The sequence below is a fragment of the Eptatretus burgeri genome, chromosome 11 (genome assembly GCF_056783735.1).
Source record: "Eptatretus burgeri isolate ZD-2024b chromosome 11, Ebu_testis_v1, whole genome shotgun sequence".
NCBI classification, from domain to species: domain Eukaryota; kingdom Metazoa; phylum Chordata; class Myxini; order Myxiniformes; family Myxinidae; genus Eptatretus; species Eptatretus burgeri.
Window position 1 is genome coordinate 23,481,262 of NC_140971.1, and position 19,934 is coordinate 23,501,195.

Sequence of the window (19,934 nt, forward strand, 5' to 3'; positions counted from 1 at the left end):
TTCTCTCTCCAACCCCTCCCTCCTCCTCATGCTCCCCCACACCTCCCCTTCTGTTGAGGGGACTGAATCATGTATTAATCAGATTCAGAGTGAGCCAGCCAGATGGGTACAAAGGTCGCTGCATGTACAAGCATGCATGCATACAGGCAGGCCTTTACCAGGTAGATAGAGTGGGTTTAAATGCTCCCGCTTGGTTTTATATAGAACCCAGTGGTTAAAAGAAAATGTTGCTGTTCAGGCACGTTTTATCTTGCTTCCCTTCCCCACCCCTCATGCTGCCTTCCCCTTCCCTTGTGCTCCCTTCCCCTTCCCTTGTGCTGCCTTCCCTACCCTTCCCCTCCCACTGCATTCTTCTCCCCTCATGCTGCCTTATGTTCTCTTGCCCCACATGGTGCCTTTCCTTCCCCTCATGCTTCCTTCCCTACCCTTCCCCTCATGCTGCCTTCCCTCCAGTTCCCCTCTTGCTTACCTCCTCCCAAAGCCCCTCCCCTCTCCACCCCCCATGGACATCTCCCGGTGATCTCTGCATGCTGTATTAACATACCCCATTTCGTTTGATCATGTACTACTCACGCCCCCTCCCCCTCTTGAGTCCCATTACCATAAGTCCCATTACCAAATACAAGTTGAGAACCCTTCCCCTCACACTTACCTCCTCCTAAACCCCCTCCCCAGTTCCCCCTCCTCTCTCCCCTGACATCCTCTCTCCCTCTTCTCCTCCTTTCCATCCCTCCCTTCTCTCCTTTTTTCACTTATCTCTCCCTCCCCTCCCTCATCTCTCCCACCCCTCCCTCATCTCTCCCTCCCCTCCCTCTTTCTCCCCCCCCCTCCCCCTTAATATACCCGTCAACGAAGTGAGGGATTGTATTTGCTAGTTTTTAATAAAAGGAACAAACAGTCAAACTTTCTCCTTCTCCTCCTCCTCCTTCCCTTTCCCTCACCCCACACCCTCTCCCACAGTTTAAAAAACCGACAGGGTGTGCAAAGGCAAATGGAAGAGCTAGTACATATTACATGAAAGATCAGGACATGAGGAGAAATCAATGCACTTGCATCTCACGACTTATCGCTTTGTCATAACAATGAATGGAGCACCACAAAGGCAGTCGGCGTCACAAAGTTTACAGCAGGCATTGAAATCCAATGATGGCCATATTCAGTCATTGTAAAGTTAGGGTAGGAATACAGCTGTGGCACCAGTACACAGTGGCCTACTTTTTCAAAAGGCATCATTTACATCCACCGGTAAATGCTGGCAAATAGGATAGCAAGCTTAATGTCTCCTTCAAAAAGATGGCACACTTTACAAAACAGGGCCCTGCCTGCAAAGCATTAAGGTAACTATATATATATATATATATATATATATATATATATATATATATATATATATATATATATATATATATATATATATATATACACAAAACATTGATCTCAGGCTCATGGTGGACCTTAAACTTGCATCAGGTGCAGGATAAGCACATGAGAAGACCTCAACGCTCAATGTACAATTAACTTAATCACAATGACATGAGTGGATAATTGTGCAATAATCAACACAGCAGAAGGGATTTGAACTTGGGATCACGATGCTGGAATCCCAGCATCGTGATCCCCACCATCATCAGCCAGTTTAAGAGTTCATAATCAGATCTTCGTATATTGGGAATCCAATGAGAATTGAAGGCGACATAACAATGTCTCATCTACTTGTTTAAACAATCTCAGTCGAAGATGAAATAAAAGGGGAGAAAAGGAAATAACCTGCAACCGGTACTCACATGATGGAGTTGTCTGTACCCAAATTGGAGGCGTTGAGGGGCTAAGGCCATAATGGGAGCGAGCGGCCAGTCGTAAGCGGTAAGTTGTTCCAGGTTGAAGGTTCCGAAGAAGATAACTCACACCTGGGTCAAAGGTAATCATTTGCTAATGGAAGAAGGCAAAGGGGATGGTGGGGGGTGAGGAGGGGGTGGTGGGTGAGATATATCAGTGTCTCGCAATGGAAAATGTGCAAGTTAGTGTGATGTTCAGGCTCAGGACTTCCAAACACTTCGTAACAAAATGTCAAATTTATTGCAATATCCTTGGTAGTTTACAATCATACAGAACAAGGACCATAAGGGTAAAATATTTTTCTTACTGATAGGTCAGATCTGGATTCAGATCGGAACTAAAATATAATCGGCTTGTTCTTGTCACCGAACCAACTCATTCACCAAGTTTCATCAAAATCCGTCCACAACTGTTTCAGATATCGTGCTCTATGTCGTTTTCGTCTCGTATCCAGATCTTCACCAAAATCTAATCAGTTCGTCCTTGACACATCCCAAAGCTCTCCACCAAATTTTGTCTGAATCCGTCCAAAACTTTTTGAGACATTTTGTTAACAAACAAACAGACAGACAGACAGGGGTGAAAACAAAACCTCCATCCACCTTCGGTGGCGGAGGTAACAATTATATGTGCTACACTGATAAAAACAAATGGCAGAATGACATACAAAGATATTATTGTGCAAAAAAATGATGTTTAATAGAGTATATAAACAAGAGTTAAATCCAAAACTGGCTTGAAATACTGGCACATCGAGTATGATGGTTAGCTCGCCACACAGCGAGATGAAAAGATAGACAAACTGACTTAATAGCTGCAGTCAAGAAGAAAAGATGTTCAGAGGAGGAATGAAAACGAACCTCCTTTTGTTCCCCCTTCTGCTGGAAGTAGAGCTCATATTTGATGATGTGCTCTTCTTCTGGGGCATGCCATGACACCAGCAGACTTGTGGCTGATTTTGCCTCGGCTTTGAGGTCAGTTGGTTGGCCAGGAACTATGAAAACGATATTGCAATAGTTTTGAACACCACATGCAAATTCAATGTGCAGTCACATGGATTTGTAAGCATAAAAATGTTTATAGCGATGAAGACGTACGATGAAGTAGTCATCTCCTTTTAGAGCCTTTTTTGGACACAGAGTCGAGGCTCGTGCAAGAGCTAAAACAACAGGACACGGATAAGGATGCAACAGGACAAAAGGAACAGTAGAGCGAGGAGCACTAAAAGCAGGGTTAAAGTTCAAAACAGAGGGAGACATGGACAGATAACGGATGTGGGGAGGAATGGGGGGTAGGTGAGGACGAATGTGGTGGACAAGATGGATACATAAGGAAACTCTCAGGAAGGAAAAACTTGGAATTTGGAAAGAGGTCATGGGCTTGGGGGTGGAGGGGTTGGGGGGATGACAGGGGTAGAAAAGGTCATGGTTTTAGATGGGGGATAATGTGAGATGGTGGTTCTATTCTTGTGTATGGCAGATTGGCTGCCATGTAGCTATCATTTATTGGAAGCACGGCTGCGCCTCTGATTCTGTACCACTCTATCAGTGTACTGGTATTCATTTCACCAACCTGGGGAGGATGACAGGCTGAGTCAACCCCACTTGGTGATAATTCAGTGGCCAATGGGGCTCAAACTCAGGACACTAAGCTCCCAAGCCAGCCACAGAAACCACAAAGCCAACACCAGGCTTTGAGATGGTGGTGAACATCTGTTTTGAAGAATTGGATGGAAGAATGAGATTGAAGGGAATGTGGAAGTTGGTTCCATGGGCAGAAAAAAAGAGAAAGAAATGAGTGGAGGTGAGCAGTGATCCTGGATATAGGTAGTTTCACCAGAAGAGGGTTGATGGTGGACCGTGTGTGCCCTGCAGAAACTTGGGAGGGACAAAGCAAGGAAAGAGCAGGGGGTTCAAGACCAGAAAGGGGGTGGTAGAAGACAGAGAGACCACTGACCTGTTTGCGATGGGTAGGTGATAGGCCCATAGACAGGTGATTTCAATTGTGGGAGATTCCAATTGTTAATCTTATGAGCACAATCGTGATGATGGAACTCAATATTATTTCCTTTAAACAGCCTGATGAGATTATGTTAGCCATGCCAAAAGTAACATTATCAGTCCGTATGGAGAATGTCCAGAGTTCTGGCAAGATAGCCGAGAGGTATGCACACTCGCCATTGAGCTATCAAGCAGGCCTGAGTGGGAATCTCAGTCAAGTTAAAAACTGTCACTGGTGTTTCGCATTCTGGGAACTTCATGAATATGTGTACCGTCAGGTCTGAACAGAAACTGTCAGATTGGTGCTTCACAGGTAGGGTGTTGCATCAGAAAGTATGTCATTTATCTGATGTCCATTAAGCTAAGTGTCCTCCATACTTGCATTCGCTGCTGGATATTAAAAATCCACTGTCTTTCGCGAAGAGAAGGCAAGTTATTACCGACACCCCATATATAATTGGAAATTGCTGCCACCTACGGGTGTGTCAGGTCTCGCCAACCAGTTAGTGAAAGACTTGGGCTTTCTCAGGCTGACCCCGCTAGAATATTGGAATATTTAGTGCCATTAAAGATGTGGTAAATTTTTCATATATGTGTGTGTGTGTGTGTGTGTGTGTGTGTGTGTGTGTGTGTGTGTGTGTGTGTGTGTGTGTGTGTGTGTGTGTGTGTGTGTGTGTGCGTGCGTGCGTAATTGAACACATCTAATACCTAAAGCTCATTCTAACCACTCACTGACTCAATTTAATGACTCGCTTCCTCACTGACTGGCTGACTGGTATTAATATTTGGTACCTTCCAGGCGACAAAGAAAGATAAAATTTTGCATGCCAATGGACATCGAAGCTGATACACTGGGGAAAATCACAGAACCATTGGAAAGCATGCTTGGTGTTGGCTTAATAGTAAGGGTGGTGGGCTTGGGATCCGAGGGTCCTGAGTTCAAATCCCGCTCAACTGTTGAATTAATACCAGGTGGGGTTAACTTGGCCTGTCATCCTTCCGAGGTCGGCAAAATGAGTGCCAGCATGCTGGTATATTGTGTCGGAGTGGCGACATGTCCACGATTGTGCCCAATAACCAAGAAGACTGCTTAAGCAGCACGAACGCTCTGCACAGGTTATGGTCCCAATCTCCTCTCATCCATTGGAAAGTGTCAGTGAATGAAAATAAATAAATGACAAAAAATGCAGGTCAGTGACCCAAAACAGTGGGGAAGCACTGAAATTCCGTATGCCGACACACATCAAAGCTGATACACCTGGGTGGGGGGAGGATCATGGAACCATCATAAAGTGTCTGTAAATGAAAATATAAATAAATGCCAAAAAAAGAATGAAAGTATATTGATGAAAAAAACAAATGCAGGTGAGTGACGCACAGTTCGTTATTGCTTTCACTGTGTAAGCATACCCCACTAATATATGTACATACATATATATATATATATATATATATATATATATATATATATATATATATACATACATATATATATATATACATATATATATATATATACATATATATATACATATATATATACATATATATATATACATATATACATATATATATATATATATATATATATATATACATATATACATATATATATATATATACATATATATATATATATATATATATATATATATATATATACATATATATATATATATATATATATATATATATATATATATATATATATATATATATATATATATATATATATATATATATATATATATACATAGTTGCGGGCCGGGTAGTAGGGTGAGAAGACCACGAGGTGGGGGAAGCTATGTCGGTTCTCACCAGAATTCCCAGAATTGTAGGCAGTCGCACACGGATAATTCCGTGAGCTGGCGGGTCGCTGAACCGACGCCAATATCTGAACCGACGCCAACTGGCAGGTCGTGGACGCCAATATCTCAACTGCGTCGCGTAGGGTCTGTTTGTCTAAAACCAATTTACCTAAGTAGCTACGCGATTTAAACTACCGGGGAAGCCACGCCCTCGGAACGCCTGGTCGAACCGGATTTACTGTACCGGCAGCGGTAGATTCACACTACCGACTACCGCTTTGCCACCTATCTCTCCGCTTCATTGCAGTCAAGCGGGGCCTGCCCAGGACGTCCCGGCTATGATATACCGATTACCAGGGATGAAACCCCAATTATACTCAGACCCGGACCATGCTAGACCAATGTAAGAAGGGAAAGAAACGGACTGGGAATATTTCTAATAAATTTATTAACAGTAAAAAAAAGGCAAAGGCAAGACTTGGCACGAATATGCAAGCAGGGAAATATTTACAATAAGCAAAAACACTTACTCAGTTCTACTTAAAGACGGGCCCACACACAGACACACACACACCAAAAGAAAAGAAACCCCCGAGTCTTTATTTGACCCTTGCAGCCGTAAAGAGAGACATGCTGGGGGTCAGAGTTTGGTGGGTACCTGGTCGGCGGAGGGAAAGCGTGCTCTGTAGTGTGGCACCTGCCAAAGGTCATCGGTTTGGTCCCAGTTGCATGTGTGGGACTCGTGGCTCGTGGCAGAGTTCGCGTGGCAAATAGTCGGGGTCCACAGAACTCCTCTCCCCATAACAGCCACCGTGAAGAACGATCCAGATTACTCACAGCCTGACCCAACCCAGAACAAAAACTGCCTGAGCCAACCACCGTGAAAACTCCTCCTTACTCAAAGAGTCTCGGAGATATATCTCCTCCCACCACGGGGAGGGGCTCTTGACGAAAAATGCCTTGCTGTCCGCCCTCATTGGACAGGCTCCTACGACCCACCTTTCTGGGGTGGGGCCTTGGCCCCTACCGGGAAACCCCAACCGCTCTTTCCACGCGGGGTCAAACTTGATGAGTAACAGTATAACACTGCAGCGGCCCCTCCCCGGAAACCCCAGCCAGTCCACCACGTGGGCCCACACTCGATGAGTAACAGTATCAACGTTGCAAAGGTACGTTGGTGGTGCAGCCGGTTAGCGGTGGATCGTGACGGGCAGAGGGGTCATGCAGATGGCTTGTTGGTTGTTAGATGTAAAGAATTAATAACCGAATTAAAAGAAGTCGCAACGCACGTTTTTGATTCTCCCACTAGACAAAAGGAAAGGGATCTGACTACACATGTACTTAACGGGATAACTAACTTTTGGGACCTGTATGTTGAATGCAAATGGTTTCCAGATTGTAACAATATATATATATATATATATATATATATATATATATATATATATATATATATATATATATATATATATATATATATATATATATATATATATATATATATATATATACTCCTCCCATGCTCTTCCAGCCGAAGAAGCTGCAGAAAGCAACTAAGAAAGGCCACCAAGGTAACCCCTTTGCTGTATCAAACCCTTCCCAGAGTTCCTCCGAATGTAGGTAATTTGGTCACAGGAAACCTGGTCACGGTAAAACGGTCACAAGGTAATTTGGTCACGGTAAAACGGTCACAAGGTAATTTGGTCACGGTAAAACGGTCACAAGGTAATTTGGTCATAGTAATTCGGTCACGAGGTAATTCGGTCACGGTATTATTATTAATATTTATTATTCACTGCATTTAAGGCCAGTAAGGCCCAAGAGCAGTAATAAACATTTTCATTTCATAGCCGGCGAATCTTGTTGGCATAATGACGTATTGACCAAGTTTACTGACTACTATAATGGAATCGGAATTTAAAAGTTGAGATAGACAGAATCGAATCCATTATAGTAGTCAGTAAACTTGGTCAATACGTCATTATGCCAACAAGATTCGCCGGCCATGAAATGAAAATGTTTATTACTGCTCTTGGGCCTTACTGGCCTTAAATGCAGTGAATAATAAATATTAAAAATAATACCGTGACCAAACTATCTTGTGACCGAATTACCGTGACCAAATTACCTCGTGACCGAATTACTGTGACCAAATTACCTTGTGACCGTTTTACCGTGACCAAATTTCCTGTGACCAAATTACCGTGCCCCGTTCCTCCACAGCTGTATAGACATTCACAAGTCATACACACATGAGAATCCGAAGGTTAGACACCCCCCCTCAGCTGCCGGACTGGTTTCATTGCTTGTTTGGCGAATCATCAGGAACAGCATAGACAGAAATGCATACCAACGAGGCTTTCAAGCATGTACCACGTGTAAACGTCAAAAGCAGTCAACATATATATATATATATATATATATATATATATATATATATATATATATATATATATATATATATATATATTCTCCCGGTGTGTAGCCCGGTCAGAATAGGTACACCGTATCCCTGCGTGTCGTAAAAGGCGACTAAAAGGGTTGGCGTCAGGAAGGGCATCCGGCCATAAAAACATCGCCTCAAAAGGAAACCATGATGAGTACAACTGATGGGCAGGGTACAGCCCGAAGTACCCCGTGGGGGTCCTAAACCCCCTCTCGTTAAAACTCAAGGTGGGGAACCCGAACAAGCAAGGGAGGAAATTTTTCCATTTATGATGACCAATCGTCTGATGCCCCACGTGGAGATCGGTTTCTGAGGTTTGGTACATGGAATGTAGGGACAATGACAGGGAGATCTGGAGAAGTGGTTGAAACATTGGTCAGAAGAAGAGTGGACATATGTTGTGTGCAGGAGACACGGTGGAAGGGAAGTGGTGTGAGAATGGTGAAGGGAAGGCAGGGACAGAAGTACAAGTTTATGTAGCAAGGGTGCCTGGAAGGTGTGCATGGTGTTGGTGTAATGTTTTCTGAGGAGTTTGAAGAGAGTGTAGTGAGTGTGACTAGAGTGAGTGAAAGGTTGATGATGGTGAGAATCGTGATCGGAAATCTCTTGGTGAACGTCATCTCGGGATATGCCCCGCAGGTCGGTCGAAGCGATGAAGAGAAGAACATGTTCTGGTGTGCGATGGAGAAGTTGATGGAAAATGTGAAAGATGAGGAAGTTGTTGTGGTAGGAGGAGACTTGAATGGACATGTGGGAAGGAGTCCAGACGGTTTTGAGGGAGTCCATGGGGGTTATGGATATGGTGTGAGAAATGGAGAAGGTGAAAGGATCTTGGAGTTTGCTGATGGAGCTGATTTGTTGCTCTGTAATACTCAATTCCAGAAAGCGAATAATAAGCTTATTACATACATGTCAGGTGGGTCGTCGACAACCATTGACTACCTGATGGTGCGTCGGCGAGATAGGGGAAACCTCCGGGACACAAAGGTGATCCCAGGGGAGGAGACTGTTTCGCAGCACCACCTGGTTGTCTGCGATATAAGGGTGAAAGGTGCGCGGATAATTCGGCGGGTGAAGTACCAACCGAGGATGAAGGTGTGGAGGTTGAAAGAGGTGACAGTGAAGGAAGCATTAAGAGAGAGGCTGAGTATGGTTGAAGATGATGTGGTTAAGCTTGAAAGTGGTTGGATGTCAATGAAAGATAGTCTATTGGGAGCCGTTGGTGAGGTATGTGGATGGACAAAAGGACCACCGAGGCACTCGGAAACATGGTGGTGGGATGATGAAGTTGGAAAGACAATTGAAGAGAAGAGGAAGAAGTTCAAGGAATGGCAAAAGGCAAAGGATACGGTGGAAGAAGAGGTTGCACATGAAAGTTATAAGGAAGCCAAGAAGGCTGCAAAGAAAGAGGTTACAAAGGCGCAGGAGGCCCATAGGAAAATGTTTGGAGAACGTTTGGATTCGGAGGAGGGTAAGAAAGCGGTATTCAGGATCGCAAAGCAGACAGCGAGAGAGAGATTTGATGTGACGGGGGTGAGTTGCTTGAAGGATGAAGTGGGACAAATTGTTGTGGATTCAGATGGAATTAAAGGAAAATGGAAGAGATATATGGAAAGGCTGTTGAATGTAGAAAATGAATGGGATAGCAACATCAAGAGTAACCCGGTTTTAGGACCAGCAGAGAAGATAACTGAGAAGGAAGTTGAGGAAGCTATAAGAGCAATGAAGAGTAGAAAAGCAGGAGAGCCGACGGGAGTTGTGGGAGATATGTTGAAGGCAGCGGGAAGTTGGGGTGTGAAGAGAATGACAGAGATCTGTAATCTGGTGGTGAAAGAAGGCCGCATTCCAGTGGATTGGGAACTGAGTACCCTCGTCCCTCTGTACAAGGGGAAAGGTGACCCTCTGGACTGTGGCTCCTATAGAGCAATAAAGTTATTGGAGCATGGAATGAAGGTATTGGAAAGGGTGTTGGAGAAGAGGATAAGGAAGAAGGTAAAGATTGACGAAATGCAGTTTGGATTTATGCCAGGAAGAGGAACGACAGATGCAATTTTTATTGTAAGGCAGTTGCAGGAGAAGTACATGGAGAAGAGGAAGAAGTTGTTTTTTTGGGTTTGTTGATCTGGAGATAACATTTGATAGGGTCCCACGCGAAGTAATGGCATGGGCATTGAGGAAGTTAGGAGTGGAGGAATGGTTGATCAGAGTAGTGATGGCCATGTACGAGAGAGCGCGCACAGCTGTAAGGACGAAGGATGGGAACAGTGGTGAGTTTGAGGTGAGGGTAGGAGTGCACCAGGGGTCGGTACTAAGTCCACTTCTATTTGTAGTTGTGATGGAGGTGCTGGCTCGGAGGGTAAAGGAGGGTTTACCGTGGGAGCTGCTGTATGCAGATGATCTGGTGTTGATTGCAGAGAGTATGGATGGACTGAAGGAGAAGATGAACAAGTGGAAGGAATGTATGGAGGCAAAAGGTTTGAAGGTGAATATCGGAAAGACGAAGGTGATGGCAAGTGGTAAAGCATGTGGTGAGGTGGAAAGGACTGGGAAGTGGCCGTGTGCTGTGTGCAGGAAGGGTGCCGGAGTGAACTCCATTCAGTGTACAATGTGTGCTGAATGGGTTCATCGAAAATGTAGTGGGGTGAGAGGGTCATTAACCAGTGTGGCAGCTACATTCAAGTGTAAGGTGTGCATCGAGGGAGCAGCAGATGAAGGAATTGTTGAGTTGGATCTTGGAGATGGTGTGAAGCTGGAAGGGGTGAAAACATTTTGCTATCTCGGAGACATGCTGAATGGAGAAGGTGGATCAGACTCTTCGACGGTTGCTAGAGTGAGATGTGCATGGAAGAAGTTTCGGGAACTGAGTGGCGTGCTGACGAAGAGGGGAGTGTCGTTGAAGCTGAAGGGAAAGGTGGATGCTACATGTGTGAGGAGTACGATGATTTATGGGAGTGAGACATGGGTACTGAACATGGAGCAGCAACAAAGGCTGGAAAGGGTGGAAATGCGAATGGTTCGGTGGATGTGTGGAGTATCGTTGAGAGAGAGGAAGACAAATGATGACTTGCGGAAGATGATGGGAATAGAGTCTGTGATGGAGGTTGTGAAAAGAAATAGGTTGAGATGGTTGGGTCATGTGTTGAGGAAGGATGAAAGTGACTGGGTGAGAGGAGTGTTGGAAATGAGTGTAGTCGGAAGTAGAGGACGGGGAAGACCGAGAAAAACTTGGCTAAATGTGGTGGAAGAGGAAATGTGGGCAAGGGGATTAAGAAGGAGAGATGCAGAAAACAGGGTAAAGTGGAGAAGATTGTCATGGGGCCCGCAAGGCTAACCCCTGCTTTGGCGGGGAAAATGGCCTTTAAATGCTTGTGTGTGTGTGTGTGTGTGTGTGTGTGTGTGTGTGTGTGTGTGTGTGTGTGTGTATGTATGTATGTATGTATGTATGTATGTATGTATGTATGTATGTATGTATGTATGTATGTATATATATATATATATATATATATATATATATATATATATATATATATATATATATATATATATATATATATATATATATATATATATATATATATATACATATCCATATATAACCTGGTGTTGGCGCAGTGGTTAGGGCAGCGGCTTGGGATCCAAAAGGTCCTGAGTTCAAGCCCTGTTGGTCCACTGAATTAATACACCAGGGGGTTGACTCAGCCTGTCATCCTTCCGAGGTCGGCGAAATGAGTACCAGTATACTGGGCCGGTGTATACCCTGGTTAAAATAGGTGTACAATATCCCTGTGTCGTAAGAGGCGACCAGGGGTGCGTCAGGAAGGCATCCGGCGTAAAACATGTGCCAAATCACTATGCGGATCATACGGATGATCCGCTGTGGCGACCCCTAACGGGAGCAGCCAAAAGAAGAAGAAGATGTGTGTGTATATATATATATATATATATATATATATATATATATATATATATATATATATATATATATATATATATATATATATATATATATATATGATAAACGATGACCCACTCACATCTCTCACCTGTGAATGGAGGAAACAACCAATCACCTCTCACCTAATCGACTACACCCAGGTCACTTGGATTATATAAATGAATGACCCCTCCCATACTCCTCTAGCCAAAGTAGCTGCCGAAAGGAATGCCAATAGGTGAGGAAACCGGTCCGGTAGCTGAGGGGAGTGTATAGCTTTCTATATAAACTGTCATGTACTATGTGTGAACGTCTTTATAGTTGTTGAGGAACTCTGGGAAGGGTTCAAAACAGCATTTAGCACTTACCTTGCATAAGTCTTCTTGGGTTGCTTTATGCAGCTACTCACCAGATGCTGACCCTCGTCCAGTCGCCAGAACTTGGCAAGACGGGCGGTGAGGAGGCATCACAGGAAGAGCGATCGGGGAGTTTGGTACAGAGCTCCAGGCCGTGTCACGCCGGATGTGCGAATGAGATCACTTCTGGCCCCAGGAGTCTGGCAAGACATGGCTAAGGCCGCTGTAGCCCAATATAGAAGCAGGATTCAGGTCACAGCACGTCACTTTAGGTCGTCACCCCACCCTTCACCTGGGGCTTATAAAAGGCGGATCGCAGAGCCGCTCGCCCTCTTCTTCGCTCTCATCTTCACCACCATCTTCTCTGCTTGTCTCGGCTCTGCATTGCTGCTCCTCATTGTCTCTGCCCTTTGCTGGCTCTTCACTCGTGATTGGTGTGCGACTGAGACGTGCTAATTCCGGAGGACCAGTGCGGAGAACACGCTCCCACGAGCCTCGGCAAAGTGACGAAGCCGGAGATAACGCGCCAACTCTTGAGGAGGGAATGCTCAAGCGGAGTGCCACCACGGAGGTACACGCTACACTAGCAGACCTATGCATGACTAGGTTAGGGATCTGTCACCTCACGCATTTTCTCTCTCTCTCTCTCTCTCTCTCTCTCTCTCTCTCTCTCTCTCTCTCTCTCTCTCTCTCTCTCTCTCTCTCTCTCTCTCTCTCTCTCTCTCTCTCTCTCTCTCTCTCTCTCTCTCTCTCTCTCTCTCTTTCTCTTTCCACTCCTCTATCTCGGCCCTTTGGATGCACAAAAGAGCATCCTTACAGAGTCGCAATCCCATTTTCCTCTAGCATGACACAGCACCCCCCATATTGCACTACACCACACCTCCCACACCAGTAGTTCTCCCCCTACCTCCCCTTAAGTGTACTGGGTTGTGTTGGTCGGCCGACCGCGCCAGGTATTGTGAGGCCTTTCTGGCTATCTTAGGTCTCGGGTTTGTGTGTATGCGTGTGTGTATATATGTGTGTGTGTGTGTGTGTGTGTGTGTGTGTGTGTGTGTGTGTGTGTATGTGTGTGTGTGTGTGTGTGTGTGTGTGTGTGTGTGTGTGTGTGTGTGTGTGTGTGTGTGTGTGTGTGTGTGTGTGTGTGTGTGTGTGTGTGATGGTACCTGTTGTAGCATAAGTTAAGATTGTAGAAGTTCTCACGGGATAAGTCTGCTCTGTGTCTGCTCTTGTAAATTGCTTTCCTTTTGTCGCACAACACGAATTCCTTGCTATCCCTGCTGTAAATACCAATAAACCCAATTTTCTGTTCCACATACCTTTCTTCGCTTGAGTGAAAATCAATGGTTCGCTTAGAAATGTTCCCAGCTAGTTTTCGTCTTTTCCTTCATTGGTTCAGCATGGTTCATATCCCAGCCAAGCCGGGACATTATCCCCCAACGATCTGTTTTTGTAGCCGGTACGTCCTTGGCCGTACTGAGGGTATGTCCCCCGGTAATTTGATCACGTGACCATTAGGTAAACGGTATTTATTAGACGGAGGACCCTAATACAAGTCACGTGGTCGAGTTATTGGCATTCACTGTCGATTGGCGACCCGCCACGTCACAAAGTTATTAGTGTGCGACCGCCTGTGATTCTGGAGAGTCTGGTGGGAACCCTGGGTCGCTTCTCCCCTCGTGGTCTTCTCGCCCCCGACACCCAGGTCCACAATATATATATATATATATATATATATATATATATATATATATATATATATATATATATATACATATATACACATATATACATATACATATACATATATATATATATATATATATATATATATATATATATATATATATATTTGCGAATTCGTGCCCGCGGGCGTGCGGACGGCCACGTAACTTGAATCACAGCACGTCGCCCACCGGACGGACAATTCAGTCGTGACCCTCTGGGAACTATCGCCCGGAGCCAGTCATGGGTGGGCCTTTCGACCTCACTACAATCATGCCAATCGGCCACCCGCGTAGGATTGGGTTGTTCGCCAAACTCGACCTACCTAAGTACCCACGCGGATGGTAAACTGGGCGATCGTACCTCGCTAAAGGTCGACTCCAGACACGAGCCGCTTGGGCGGCCCGTTCCGTACTATCGGGATAACCGAGCGGTGTTATCGTCGACCTGGATGGTTCAGATTAATTAGCGGGATGTTGCACCCACTACGAACCCCTTACGTGAAGCAAGATGGAGGGTCAATTAAGAAAAAAACGAAGCGAAACGGGCACAGTTCAACATGTAAGCACTTTATTCACACACACACACACACACACACACACACACACACACACACACACACACACACACACACACACACACACACACACACACACACACACACACAGACAAGCACGTATATACAGCCATACAGTCAAAAATGCACATATAACAGTTAAAACAATTATGCACAAAAAGCAAATGTAACAAAAGAAACGATGCAGAGCTACAACCGAATACACGTACACATGGCAACACTTAAAACAATACTACTTGAGCCAGACTGGCACCACCTACAGACATTTACACAAAAACCCCAAAGAAAAGAAAGAAAGAAGTTGCGACTTCCCTTTTATGGCTGGTGAGTCCCTCTCCCGTGACCGTCAGCGTGGTCGCGCCTGGCCCCGACCTCTCTTGCGGCCGGCGAACCCTCTCCGGCACTCCCCGTCTGGACGCGCAGGTCCACCTCACTACTGGCGCTCCCGCGTCTCCCATCCGTGCCTTCGTGACAGGGCCGCTCGCCAAGTCGCGAGCGCAGGACCTCTTCCCCAAGACCAACTCTCCACAAAAACCAACCGAAGACCAACCAGACCACCAGCCAAGACGAAGAGGAAGAGGCGGAAGAGGAAGCGCTAGCGCGCCCGCCCGTGTCCATCTTTTATCGCGTGGGGCTCCGCCCTTCGCCCTGCCCCGTTCTCGGCTCCACCTTCCTTCGAGAGGGTTCCTGAAAAGGGCATTCCCTCACGCTTTCCCTCCACCCCGCTCCGTCCGGGGGAGTCAGTTTTTGGCTCGGGGCCAGAGAATTATTCCCCCAAAAAGAGGCCCCTCCTTTACATGACCTCTGACCTTTGACCTGCATCGCCCCTCCTCCACTCTAAAGCGCGGGGAAGTCAGACGGAAGAAACAGGCGGGGAGACCTGCGCATCCTCGCAGTTCCCTCCTTTGCGCCTTTGTTTGCCGTCGTGGTGAAGATGTGGTAGCGTAGATGGTGGAGGTGGCGTGGTTGCAGTGTGGTTGGTGCTGTGATGGGGATGGCGTGGTTGTTGAGATGCTGTTTGTTTGAAATAAAAGATAGAACAGAAAAATGGCTAACTCAAAGCGTCGCAGCCCGGATGAATCACATAAATTCCCTCTATACAACGGGTTTGGGCTAACTACACATGTACCTATGAAGATATCTCACCTGAGGGTCCTTTATCGTGTAATGCGAATTTCCACAGCCGTAACAATATATACAGATATATATACACACATATATATATATATATATATATATATATATATATATATATATATATATATATATATACATATGTATATGTACGTATACATTCATGTTGAAGAGGATGCTTGTTGCTTATGGGTCGTGCAGAATTTGCTGTGATGGGACTCGATCTGTGCCTTGCTGCCTCAACCGCAGCGTTAGCAGCTGACACTGCTTGTTTGCAGTGGGTGGTTCTGTTTTTCAAGGGCTCAGCTGACTATAAGCCGCAGTTTAAGCCAGAAGTACCTTTTTAACTTTGAAAAAGTGTATATTTATTGGAATTTGAATGTTTGCTGGAAAGCCATGTTTATTTGAAGCATTAAGTTATTGTTTCACTTCCTTCCAAAATATCGTAATAAACTTTAAAATATTTTTGGTGAATCTAGCTGTCATTCTAATGTGTCCCTTGCATACCTCGAACTGTTCACACAGCAGAACTCATAACTGATGTGCATTCCCCAGTGAAGAGAGCCAAGGGGCTAACATTGGTTGGACACCCTTGCAAATTCGTTCTATCTGAGCAAAACGTATTCATAGCATCGTATCAAGTTCACGCCTCTGGCTCACAACAGCATTCTATTTTTAAGATCCAGATGCTGCACAATAAGCTGAAAATATGACAACAGGTGAAGACGACAACGCAGCTGACTGATATTGTTATATCAGATCCGCAGCCAATGCTTTCGTGGTTGCTCTCACATTTGGTCGTCATCCCTTGGTTGTTCCTGGGTCTTGCATTTGCAAAAACAAACATGAAATGGCAGTTCTGGTTTGTGGGCACCTTGCTCATTTTTCCATTGCTGTTCAATTTAATGCGTGGACATAGAAGGAAAGAATGATGAGAATTAATTCTCAAATATCCTTGTGTGGTCAGAACTTTTGAATGTTCCTTTTTGGGCAAATAATGCTAAAACTCCTTTAATACCCAGGTTATCACAGGATCTCTGTGTGTTTGCCATCATCTATGAATTAGCATAATGGATGAGAGTATTTGGAAGTCCCAACATCTCATGACACAGCAGAATACTCATCTCTGTGAAGGCTCTGTGTCATCTAACCAACACATCCACCATATTTCATCTGAATCCGTCCAATTTTTTTTGAAATATAATGCTATATAGCGATTTTGGCCCCATCTCTCGATTGTGAAGAATCACTTTTGAAGTTCGAGTATCCAAATCTGGATCCTCGTCAAAATCTAATCAATTTGTCCTTGTCACACCCCCACACTGTCAACCAAGTTTTGTCCGAATCCGTCCATAACATTAGAGAAATTGTGCTACATGTTGGTTTTAGCCCGATCATTCAATGGTGAAGAATCACGAAAAAAATCACACACATGGGATCCGGATCCGGATTCAGATCTTCACCAAAATCGAAAAGATTTGTCCTCGTCATATCCGAACTTAGCCGGGAGGTTATCCCCCAAGTTATTGGTACACCAAACCTTTCCATCAAGTTTCATCCGACTCCGTCCATAACATTTTGAGACATCGTGCTACATATCGGTTTTAGCCCAATCCGATCATTCAATGGTGAAGAATCACTGACAAAATTATAATATCTGGATCCAGATCTTAATCTTCACCAAAATCTAATCAATTTGTCCTCGTCACACACCGAACCTGTCCACCAAATTTCATCTGAATCCGTACATAACTTTTTGAGATATCCTGCACACAAAAACAAACAAATAAACAGATGGGGTGAAAACATTACATCTATCCATTGCAGATACACACATACATACATACATACATACATCTCTTATAATACCAAGCTTGCCCACTAAAAACTCGGCTCGCCGTCACACGATCCCTATGAAATTGCTGTGGCACTTAGCGGACATGCCGACAATGTTTGGGAAGTCTTGGCGTTCCATAGTACCACTTGCATTTTGCACAATGTGTATTTTTGTCATTCCCCGAGTACGGTCTGTCGTCTGCTACCAGCTATGTTGTACTGCTATCCCGTGCATGTGCACGGGTATCGCCAGTACATACATAATACACACACACACACATACATACATACAAACATACATACATACTGTTACGGTTGTGGAAATTCACAGAGCACCATATAGATCAGTTATGTCGATAAGTCTGTGTTCAGATAGATTTCCCCACCGATGTTTAAAGGGAATTTATTCATGTAACAGGGCTGTGATCTTTGAGGTTGCCATTTATTTTGCTGTCGTTATTTTGGACCAACCGCTTCACAACAACCACCTCCACCACCAACATAGCTCTCATCAACCGCTTCACAACAACCACCTCCACCACCAACATTGCTCTCATCAACCGCTCCACCACAACCACCTTCTCTACAACGCTGACCACAACCACCTTCTCCACAATGCCAACTGCATTTCAAACCACAACAACCACCTTCTCTACAACGCCAACCACAACCACTTTCTTCACAACGCCAACCACAGCCACCATCTCCTAAACCACATCTCAACCAATAACCAACAGCGAGCAACATCGCTTCACCTTCAACACCGCAAACGCCGCCATCTTTGTGCCAGCCACGGCGAGATCGCTGCAGACAGACGCGGGGGTTTCCTCATTGTGCAGGGCCGGTGATCTCCACAACGTCCGCTCTCCTTTGTGGGCGCCAGCGATGGTGATTTCAACCACGTCTGCTCGCTCCGAGCTACGCCTCGAAATTCGGATCAGGAGATCGAGGGGGGCGGAGCCAGTGGGGGTCAGAGGTGGGAGAGCGGAGATCAGACCTCGCCTCACGGGGCCCTATAAAACAGCGCGCAGGGCGCCAAGCAGTTCAGTCAGTTGGGGTTTGGAGTGGTGTGAAGAGCAAGGTTCGAGTCCAGTGGAGGGCAGTGGAGGTCTGGGTACACCGAGGAGACGGGAGCTGAGAGCGCGGTCAAGCCTGCCGTGCTGCGCAGAACTGCGCGTTCGTGTGCGGGACGTGGGGAGAGCCGGAGAGAGGTCACCAGCCAGCTTCGAACGGTCCGAGGTGATCGGGCTTCGGGACAGTCCGAGCGGCGCTGAGGGACGGATGGGCTCTTAAAGAGAGCATCAACTCAAAGAGAGCAAAAGACCCGTTCGTTCCTCTGAGGCGTTGCTGGCTGGGCCCGAATTACCAGGCCTTGAGAGATGAGGCCACGGCCGAACCGCGATCACACCAGCTGTCATGAGGACGGGACGTCGCGGGTCGCCCCAGCGAGGCACCACGAAGGTAAAGGTAACCAGCCCGGCATCTCGGAGCTTCTGCGGTCGTCACAGCTCCGTGAAATAAAGACCCAAGAGGTCCAGTCTACCCCTCGTCTTTCCTGGGGTTTTTCCTTGTTTCTTTTGAATGAACGTTGTGGCGCCATGTCCGTAAGTAGAACTGTATAAGTGTACGTAATTAATAGAACGGTCGTAGTTGTTTTTCTTGCTCATGTCTTGTCCCTACCCCCATTCATTACGTGCTTGTACATTGCATTGCTTTTGTTTGCCTCGCCTGATTGCATACATGACTGCATATGTGTTGTGTGTGCAAATAAATGTGCTTGTGTGAATGTTAACCCATTCGTTGCGTCCTTCCTTTAATTCCCTGAATTGAGCTGCCATTCTGCGTTCGGAATTTTGTTGGTTTTTAAATAATCGATATAATAGAATCAGGTCCAACGGGGCCTCGCGATAATATCCTGCTCGGTTATCCCAAAACAAAGCGAGCTGCTTAAGCGGCTCGTTTCAAGCGGGCCCCGTTGAGGTACAGTCTCTTGGTTGTCTGCCCGCACGATTAATTAGGTATATCGACAATTCGGCGATTGACCCTGTAGCGCGGGTAGAGTGTTGACTCGGCTGTGGTGTGCTCAAAACACACCCGTAGCGGGATTCCGGCGTTTGATCCGGAAGGCTGCGACAACATTGTCCATTCGGTGGGCGAGAGCGGCCGCCATTGGCTAGAAGCAGTCATCCGCACGCCGGTGGGCGGAAATCCACAACAATACATACATACATACATACATACACACATACATACATGGGGAGCATGTGCCACAGCACATTTCTGCA

The 19,934-nt window shown here is 45.5% G+C and overlaps 1 protein-coding gene across 5 annotated transcripts in view; it reads right to left on the minus strand.

Annotated features, from left to right (window-relative positions):
- LOC147016666 (receptor-type tyrosine-protein phosphatase S-like) overlaps positions 1-19,934 on the minus strand; it is a 643,261-nt gene that overhangs the window by 256,415 nt on the left and 366,912 nt on the right. For all 5 annotated transcript variants that reach the window (XM_085845560.1, XM_085845558.1, XM_085845559.1 and 2 more), the window contains 2 exons: positions 2,697-2,830; positions 1,785-1,929 (listed from right to left, as the gene is read on the minus strand). In XM_085845560.1, coding sequence (XP_085701686.1) covers positions 1,785-1,929; positions 2,697-2,830 — 279 coding nt within the window. The remainder of the gene's footprint in view (positions 1-1,784; positions 1,930-2,696; positions 2,831-19,934) is intronic.